The sequence below is a fragment of the Poecilia mexicana genome, unplaced genomic scaffold (assembly GCF_051168715.1).
Source record: "Poecilia mexicana isolate PSO_F unplaced genomic scaffold, ASM5116871v1 scaffold_16, whole genome shotgun sequence".
NCBI classification, from domain to species: Eukaryota; Metazoa; Chordata; class Actinopteri; order Cyprinodontiformes; family Poeciliidae; genus Poecilia; species Poecilia mexicana.
Genome location: NW_028263385.1, coordinates 11,464,175 through 11,474,338, shown reverse-complemented (window position 1 = coordinate 11,474,338; position 10,164 = coordinate 11,464,175). Strand labels below are relative to the sequence as shown.

At 35.9% G+C, this 10,164-nt stretch overlaps 1 protein-coding gene across 1 annotated transcript; it reads right to left on the bottom strand.

Annotated features, from left to right (window-relative positions):
- Window positions 1–4,200: 4,200 nt before the first annotated feature.
- Window positions 4,201–8,721, bottom strand: LOC106916832 (C-X-C chemokine receptor type 3-like). Its single transcript, XM_014985392.2, has 3 exons — window positions 8,177–8,721; window positions 6,261–6,659; window positions 4,201–6,184 (listed from the first exon to the last, which is right to left on the bottom strand). Exons 2-3 carry the CDS (start codon window positions 6,597–6,599, stop codon window positions 5,579–5,581), a joined length of 945 nt encoding a protein of 314 aa, XP_014840878.2. The 5' UTR covers window positions 6,600–6,659; window positions 8,177–8,721; the 3' UTR covers window positions 4,201–5,578.
- Window positions 8,722–10,164: the final 1,443 nt, after the last annotated feature.

The following is a 10,164-nucleotide window of genomic DNA, read 5'->3' as shown; positions in this document are numbered from 1 at the left end:
TCTATACCAGAGCGCATTCAGATTGTTTTTCATATATTGTATTTTCCGGTTTATATGTGGATTTTTCTTCAACCACCAGGGGGCTCTTTAGCAGGAAGTGTGTCCTGTAAACTGTGGGTGTTTTGTTTTGCATGGCACATTGCTGCCATCTGTTGGACTTTTAGGGAACTGCTTGACTTTTATGTTATTTAATCAGTACGGTTGTTTGATAGCGGTAGAGCAGATGAGCGCCGCATTCCAGGTCGAGTTCTTCGAAGCAATGCCTGTAAGTAGCAGTTTATACTTCAGAACGAGCCTTTATGTTAACATATGATAAAAGAAGTAACTTGTTTATTGAATTAGTTTTGGAAATATCTGCGGGCGATTTGATTATGTGCTACGTCATTGCTAACTAGGCTGCTAAGATTTCTTAGGTCGTTACGTAGCATTGCAGCTCATAGCATTCTGAGGTAGCTGTTGTATCAGTTGTACTTCTAATGTATGTATCTGAATGTAAAACACTTCTGTTAGCTGCTCTGAGCTCATCCTGAGTTGTTTGTGTTTTGACAGTTTAACTCCATTCTACATGGAAATAAAGGAAGAACTAATTATTCCTGACTCGTGTGAAAGGAGTTTGGCTGATGGTTAGTTTTGGTACAAGACACCATAGCGAGACCATTACAAAGTGAATCATTGGAAGTCAAAATTGGAAATAAAAGAAAAACGCACCCATTAAAACGGAATTGGGTTTTAATAGGGAATTGAAATTTGAGAATGTTGTTGATCAGTTAAATAGCATTGAGGGGAAATGCTATTTAACTGTTTTTTAAATAATACTGGGATTATTATGAGAATTTGAGGTATAGATATTAGGATCCAGTAGATGGCAGTAGTGCAACAATAATGGATGCAAGCTGCTGTTGAAATCTAAAGAAGAAGAAGAAGAAAGTGCCCATTTTCATTTAGCACATGCTAGTAGCAGACACGAAGGATCAGCACTTTTACTGTTACAGTTACCGTTTGGAAACTACCGTAATCAGTTCAGTTCAATCTAAACTTGGCAACTTTTCTTTTTCAACGTAATAAATGTGATATTCAATTGACCTGTTATGACTAAAGTTTTGGGTGTCCGCCTCCCTCTGCTGCTGCATCACTGTGGAAAACCTGTGGAGCGGCAGAGATATCTGGGGCTTATATGTTTATGTTTACTGATTTAAAAAAAAAATAAAAACTTTGGAGTTGTGGTTTATAGTCCGGTGCAGCTCATAGTTAGGAAAATACGGACTATAATCCTTCCTGGATTTTTTCTGTGAAGAACCCACAGAATGTTATTTGATTGTGCTTTCTGGAAAACAATACATTTTTACATTTAGGCACTCCTACAATCATCACACCTTTTCTGTTACAAACTGACTCCGGCCGCCCACCAGAGAAGGGAAAAGTTATATGGCCCTCACAGGAAGAAGTCCTTCATTGATTTATTTTTGTTCTTTCCTGCTTTGTTCCTCATGATGACTCCTTTGATTTTCTATATTGTTGTCGTCCATTTTGACCTGTTTACTGGTGCTAGAATTCAACTGGCAGGATATGCATCAACAGATGTGGATGAGAATAATGTGCGAGGTGAGAGAAATGATGTTATGAGAACAAAATCTTTGTCTCTGCTTCCACTGAAAAGATGGAGTGAATAACATGTTTCTCTGCAGTATATAAGGCTAATCCAATAAATCTTCAGTGTGTCGACATGAATGTTGTTCATTGTCCAAAAGAATACCAGCAATATTACAAGAATGATCATATATTCTGTGTGAAAGAAACAGTGAAGGATACATGTTATGTAAGTTGGTTTCTTTGATATCTCTCTACAATAATTAGAAATTATTTCTGTTTTACAACATAAATAAATATATTCATATTTTTCTACAGGGCGACTGGTGGAGGAGCGGTGTTCAACAACATGATTTATGGTCTGATTTCTGGAAGTGGAAAGGATTATGCATGTCTGAGACCAGCTATTATGATGGATGTCTGTGGATACATGGAGTGGATAAAACAAACAACTAGGCTTAAATAAAAAATAAACTGCCATGGAATAAAATCCCAGCAAATATCTTCAGATATAATGTGTTTCAAATGTTTGTGGAATTAGGATAAATTTATATTCTCGTTTATTCTCACCTGATCTTGACCTTCCTGTGAGAACCAATAATGGAGCTTTTTCTGACTTAGAAATGGAAAATAAATCAATAAATGAATGAAAAAGAAACATATCATAGCTGATCATCTTTACATTCATGGTTCAGTTTGTTCAGTGAATATTTTCCCTGAACTGAGTCTAAAAATGTGACATGAGTTTTAAATCACATGAAGAAGGTGTATAAGAACTCAGTGCTGCCACTTTTATTGCTGTAATCAATTTGGCCCCAAAATTGATTTGGTCGTTCAGGTTTCAGTCGTAGACGAAGCAACTTTCACCTGCAGAATAAAACAAACAAAAAAAACTGTCTGTGCCGCTTGCTAGCTGCCATATGGTGGTGCTGTTTGTTCTGTACACTTTCACTGGTCCCGTGTTTCTGGGGTGTTTGATTTGTTTGCCCATCTCCTGTTAGTTTCTGTTGAGAAAAATGATTATTTTTAGTGTTTAATACAGTTTAATCTTTTTTGAACAAATTTCTTAATTTAGAACAGGTTTGTGTTAATGATTTAAAACTAAAACTATTGCTGGGTATTCAACTTACGGGAAGGAAAATAGAGATCAAAAGGGAACTCTCACTGAGGCTCCTGTTGTATTATCAGAGAGGACAGGAGGCTGTAAAATTAGCATCTGCAGAAAGGCAATATCACTTGGATGAGCGTGGGAGAGAGAAGTTTGCTCGGTTCACGGAAGTTCAAAAGTCTTCCAAAACTAACATCTGGGACTGTGTAAAACTGAATACAACATAGAAAGTTTAAAACCACTAACATTTAATTTGTAAGACATTTTTCTTAGTTATTAATAGCATGCTCTGACTGAAAATAGTTTTAGAATTACTAATTTAGTCAGCGATGAATGTATTTTGAAATTGTATTATTTGCTACTATATTGGAATCAAATGGAAAAGTGAGTGAATGAAAATATTTTGTTTAGTATTAGAAAATTGCTCAGGTTTATGGTGAAAGGGTTTTGGAACATGATTGTGTTAATTTTTATACTCAGGTTTGAATATTATATTTGATAGGTTAGAAAAAGGAATTTTTATCCCATTGTGTTCTGTTGATTTTATGTATTACTTTTGGTTTACGCCAAGACTCATTCTTTTGAGGTGCTGAATGCGGAAGAACAAAATTAGGTTTGTGGAGATAACCTTTGCTGGAACTAATTACAGAATTTAAGTTTGTTCCTGAGGTATCTGAGTGGGGAGAAAAGGGGAGAGATTCCAGATTTCACACCTATCTGTGAAGTTCCTTTCTCTGTTTTTCTTTGACCAGATAGCCTTAAAACAGCAGGAGTTCAGGAGAAGCTCTGCTCTCACTTTGTTTAAACAAAAGGGACAAAATGGCCTTTAATCTTGGAAGCAAATTTTAAGGAGGTCCCAGTTGGTCAAGCAGAGGTACACCTTATTTGAATATATTAAAGAGGAAAAACACGCCTTTACTATAAAAGTTTGTACACAGGAGTAACAAATCATATTGCTGCCTTATTTTGCTTTTTTGCATCAGCACTCTCCAATGAAGCGTCTTTGCCTTTTTTTTTCCTCTATCCTCTTTGTCTCAGGTAAATGAATGTATGACTCTGTTGTTCTGCAGTTTCTGTTGTAATTTTATGCGTTGTCTTCTATTGGATTAAACTCTGTAATTCTGTGACGTCTGCACTCATTGTTGTTTTCTTTGTGGCTACATGCGGCCCGCTGGGAGAACCTGGGATCGAAGAAGATCGAGCCAAACAGTTTCTTTCTATAGAAATATTATAACTTAAAATCTTCTTCAACATTTCCCCTAGTTTCCCTCCTGTAGGCCTTTCAGAATCAAGTAATGACCCTTCACCGTTTATGTTTTTACTGATGGTTTCCTACATTGTTCCTGTTTGAAGCTGTCTCTTGTTGAAGTTTTAATGCTACTTAGTGGGGATTTTTTCCCTCTATAAACCATTTCCTGTCACTCTGTTCTGTAAAGGTTCGGATGAATATCGTTGCCTGTGTGACAGATGGGAACAGATGGGGAAGTAAAAGAATTCACAGCATATAGATTCATAAACTTTTTATTTACAAATGAATGTTAAGTGACATTTATAGCAGATTGTGAAGGTGAATGCATGTTTTTTTTAAGTGTTTTACGTGTTTTTATGTCGTGTTTGTTGCTGAAACACGACATAATGTCACACCACTAAACTACACTGCGCAGAATTTTGTTACACTGTATACGTGTGTATTCTATCACACACTTCTTGCAATAAACTTCAAATAATAGCAAATTATTTTCTTAAACAAACTGATCTAAAACTAGGAGCAGGGGGGGGGGGAAGACAGTGGAGACATCTGTTCATCTTAAGGCCAAACATCTCCCACACACCAAGTATGTTCTTAATTAATACACTTAAAAAGAATCATTGTGAGATCTGGGAATAAACTGGAGGAAACCCACTGAGGCACCAGGGGAACAAGCAAACTGCAACAGAGGAAATTCATAGAAACATTAAACTTTTGTAGGCTTTTATTTATTTATTTTGTTCTTACCATAACTGGCAGATGTCAGCTTTTAACATTTATTTTTACATGTAAGAATGTGTCTGTTAAAATACTTTTTCATGATCTAGGTTTTAATTTATTTAAGCAAACATTTCGTCAATGCATATTTTACTTATTGAGCTTAATTCTGAATATAAAAATGAACAGCAGGCACTATTTGTCATTTATTCTCAGAAACAAAATTTTGCTAATCATCATTGAATTTGTGATTTAAATAAGGAGCGCCAACCCCAATTTGTTTCATGATTAACATTTCCAGAACACAAACACTTCATTTATAACATATGGCCAGCTCTGATTAAAAAAACAAACATTTAAAATTTACTTGCAGAATTAATGATGGATACAAATCAGAATTTTGTGACTTTCCTTTCTTTTCTTCTCTAACATTTTTCTTACAAAGCTAAATGATTTTGTAATTGAAGATAACTATAAAAAAAAATGCCACATTTATGATCGATGGAAAACTGCAATGATTAGAGACATGTGGACTGAAGGCTGTGGACTGACCGCTCAGTATGGCTTTGAATGGATAATTGAACTCCCAGTCGGGCTCAAATCAGAAAAAGCCTCACGGACACAAACAATGCTCTCAATAAACTGATATGTTTTCATTTACCTTATGCTAATGTCTCAAAACCATCTGTTGTATAATTGTGGTGCTGAAACAAAGTACAAAAACACTTATTTAATTAAAATGTAAAAAGAATAAAAATTAAAAAAAAAAAATCACAGCATATTCAATGTTTTCTTTAGTTCACCAGTGTTGATTGGTTGCCAGAAAAAGGAAAAGAAGAAGCTATGAGAGGCAGATAAAATAAAATGTTACTTCATCAATATTGTGTTCCCACTTAGCTGCTGTACTCTAGTAGCTTCTAAGAAAACTGAGCTGTCAGTTCGATGTCTTGGTACACATGCTGCTGTTGCCGATACTTAACATCCACAAGCAATAACAGAATGGGATTTAGGCAACAGTGGAAGTGACTCAGAGCAGAAGTTACAAGCAAAGCTATGTTCAGAGATCTATTACAATGATGTACACTATTGTTGTACACCCAAACAGTAATATTGACCGGTGCCCAGCAGAGAAAGAGAACTGCAGCAACAACTACTACAACTTTGAAAGCTCTCTGATTTTGAAGGCCTTTGGTGCCACACCACAGCTGCCACACGATGCAGAAGAAGCAAAAGACCAGGACGACTAAGAGAAACGCAAATCCAAATGTGTAGTACAGCCCGAGTGAAATGTTATGGATAAGGCCATCCATATAATAAATACATCTACTTTTTTCTTGTCCCGTTACTGTATACATGATCCATTCAGGGACAGAGAGGAGAACGGAGAGGATCCACACCACCACACAGCAGGCATGAACCACCCAGGGCTTCTTCTTCATGAACTCTTTGGTTGAAGGAATGATTGAGAGGAGGTAGCTCACACTGATGCACACCAGAAGAAAACTCCCACAATATAAATTTATCTGAAAATAAAAAGAAATCAGTCACAGAAAGTGGTTTTCATTTTTTACACAGTGTTTCTTACTGTACAGCACTTACCTTGAAAACACCTCCAGTGACCTTGCAGAAGAACAACCCAAACACCCATCCAGCATCACTGGCAAACTGCACAGCATAGAAGGGCAGCATCACCAACAGCAGGACGTCTGCCACGGCTCGGTGAAGGATGAAAGTGTCTGTTGTGCTCCAGACCTTTCTGCTCTTTATCAGTACACCCAGCAGCAATCCATTCCCCAGGATCCCCACAACAAACACCACTGAGGACACAACTGGGATGAACACATTTACAAAGTTTATAAACTCTGTATATGTCATGTCACAAATTTCATCTACATAGTCTTGATCATAAGAATAGGTGAAATTATTCAAGTCATCCATTTTGTCAAGCCACCATAGATCTTCATCTGGTAACGTCACAGGATCTTCTATAATGCACACCTGCAAAGAAGAGGGAAAGTGTTTGCCTTGTTTATTGAGTTCCTAAGTCAGAATCCAACATGTTGTCAGAGAATAAGTGCTGTTTCTTTAAGTAAAGAAACCATAGGAGGCCATGCTGAGTAGCAGCAGTCAGAATAGTGAAGGAAGTGGTGTTGTGCACAGTTGCAATAGTGCATTAATGAAAACCATCTTTTTTCCTGTACAGCACAGCATTTTTAAAGAAAACTGCCATTTTTCTTTTGACATCCATCTGTATAGCCAGTTACTCCAGTGAAGCAACCACAATCTTAAAACTGTATCTTGAATATAGTCCAATCAGTATCGATCTAATCCTGTCCCAGTTCATACAATGCACTGCAGACTTTGCATATTACTTTGCACACAGTTGAGAGACTACAGATGGCTTAACAGGTCTAAAACTACAGACTGTTAGCTATTAAAAGTGAGGATTCAGAGTTCACTTCACGCAGTCGCATGAAAGCCTTGACTGGGAAAAATTAAAGATTTAAACTGCTCAGTCTGGTAAGAATATAGTAAATTTTATAAAATATATTCAGCAGTTTACTCCTGCCATTCAACTATAATTTATCCCCTCTTGGTGACATTGGCCTTTTAGAGTCAAGAATATGGAGCAAGATGATCAATTTTCATGTGCGTCAAGTCTTTGATTTGAAAGTGAAATCTTTCTGAAAGTGAGGACATTTAATCTGGATTTTAGTCATTTGGTATTTAAATTAGGTTTCAGTTCTCTTTTGTTCAGCCTTTTACAGCTTTTTATGTTGGGGGATTTCGCTGTTTCATTTACAGATTTATAAGAATAAAACCGTCGACACTACACATTTTCAGAGGCCGTGTTTAAGTTTTTTTCTTTCACTTTTTTGTAACAATTTCAGATTACTGACATGGAAGCATCATACGCCGCCAGCCTAAACACAAATATCACACAAAAAATACCCTTTCAAAACAAAATTTTGCTCCCTCAGCTGCAAATTTTAATTGAATATGACATAATCAAACCACAAATGCCAATTTAGATTTTGTTTCTGTGCTTTAGCATGACCTGCCTAAGATCTAGAAAGAAAATAGTTTAGAAAAGTGACCAAATTTGACTTCAGTGCCCCTTAAATAACAGATGAGACAAAGCCAGGAAGGGCTACAAATGACGGATGGAAACTGTCCACCGTCCATCATAAGACAAGACACAATCACACAAAATACAGTCAATTTAAAAATATAAATTCGTTTATCATAAATGATTTAAACTGTGGGAAGAAACTAGGATATGTAGAAAAATAATACAGTTCTGTGCGGTTTGCTTGTTGCAAATTGCACGGAAAATTAACAATGAGAAGATAGAAATAGAAGATTTTTCACTTGTAAGGTGACGCTGAAAGAAAATATTAAATTTATTCAGTTTATTAAAATGTTGATACAGATTATTTTTCACAGATTAGAATTACAGTTATTGAAAGTTCATATGTGAGTTTAGTGAAAGCTTTTTCTGCAAATTCACTTACCAAACTGTGATCTTTAGATGTTGCTGCTCTCAGAACAAGGGAACAGAGACGACATCCTGTTTGCTGTGTAAAGCATTTAGTGATTCCACAAGGGAACTGAAAATAAGTCAGGCTCAAACATGAAATCACCAAACAAGACTTTTTTTTGTTTTACTTTTTTCTCTATGCATGCTAAAGAATAAATTTCAGATTTTATTGATATTAAGAAGACAAAATCACATAAATGGAAAAACGCTTAAACTTGAACATAAAGATATAAGAAGTCAGGACGTCCGCCATCTTCAGACAGTGTAGCCTCCACATTAACATGACCCTAAGTAGCCTGATCTTTCTGCTGTTTTTCATGTACAATAATTTTATATCTGCTTCCTCCTGGTGTTTTTTTTTTTCCCTTGATAGAAATCCCCTTATAAGTTGAACAACAAGCATTTATTATTAGTGGCACTAAGCATCATGTGATAATGTTATACTTCCATTAGCTCAAGCTGATCTGCAGAGTCAGACAGAAAATCAATGGATTAAATAATTCTTGAAACAGAACATGTCTTTACATGTTAACAGTTCACTGGGCAACATGAATAATTCAACTAAGATGTTTTTATGTATATAGTGTTCTCAAACCATTGACATTGTTAATACAGAAGTTTTGGAGGTGTTTAAACATGTCTTAGATTGCTGTGGGAAAATGTTAAGAAGCAGATTATTTCTCAAATTTACTCTTACAGTCTGACAGACATGTTAGGCACTCAGTCTTCCCATACAATATTTCATTGACTTGTTTAAGCAGTACATAAAGCTTATGATATTATTTTATAATTAGTTTTAGTGAAACCTAAGATTCTATTAAGACTTTACAGATCATGAAAGTGTGTTTTAAGCACTTTATGATTAAAACGTGTGTTTGGATTCAGTCTACATTCTTAAATTATGCATTTTTCCAGGCACACAGTGCCATTTTATAGCACAAACAAGTAACTATGTTACCTTCAGTTGCTATAAAAAATTATGTATAACTCAATATCAAACATAACTTAAAAGTAATCAGAGGTCACAATTTGAGGCTTTGAAATTTGCCTCTGTTTCTTTGCATTCAGCACGTCATCGCAACAGTGTTTCTCCATCATGCTGTTTACAACTGTTGTTGGGAGCTTTTAACTTAGAAGTAGTTCATGTGATGAGTTCGGAAGACACACAGTTTGCTAATTGCTGCTGCCGCTAGTCTGGAGGAGCTGAATGTGGGAGGGACTTGCAACACGAGGAAGCTGTAAGTCAAGTTGTTGATGTATCACTGTTTCTCATGGTGTTTGCAAATCTATACAGTCGTCAATCTGTCAAAAAAAAACTTTTATACCTGGTTACCAAAAATGTTGCCTCAGAATATATATAAATAAATAAATAAAAATAAATAAATATTAGAAAATGGTTGAATTTTCTCTAATATTTATTTAACCATTAGTTGTTGGACAGCCAGACAAGATGGTTTTAAAAGTCAACAGTTCTTTTATTTGAGACCAACTTTGTTTCATACTTCAAAAGTAATGTTTCAGGGGTGCTGTGGTGGCACAGGGGCAAAGCACAACCCATGTATTGAGGTCTTAGTCCGTATGCTGGTGGTCGCAGGTTCGATTCCCAGCCCAGTGATATTTACCGCATGTCTTCCCCCTCTCTCATAACCCTCCTTCCTGTCAAACTACCTTCAAATAAAGGCCACTAAAGCCAACAAAACCTTTAAAAACATTAAATTAATATGGGCATAGACACTGACCACTCTTAAATTATAACTGAAGTAATTGTGTGTGGGGGGGGGTGTACATTCTTTATAAGACATAAAAAAATGTTGGACAGAAAAATTTGTGTATATCAGGAATTAAGTTTTTAAACTTGGAATAATAGTTGCTAGGATTGTTAATTGTAATTTCCCCTCCACCCCCGATCAGTTGTAAAAGGAGGTTTCATTTTCATGTAAATGGGTTTTAAATTAAGAGACT

Bases quoted from the DNA above. Each gene is read 5' to 3' on its own strand.
- LOC106916832 (XM_014985392.2), bottom strand. From the start codon at position 6,599: ATGGATGACTTGAATAATTTCACCTATTCTTATGATCAAGACTATGTA. The intron at 6,185-6,260 runs GTAAGTGCTGTA...TTTTATTTTCAG, and splicing joins TCACTGGAGGTGTTTTCAAG to ATAAATTTATATTGTGGGAG.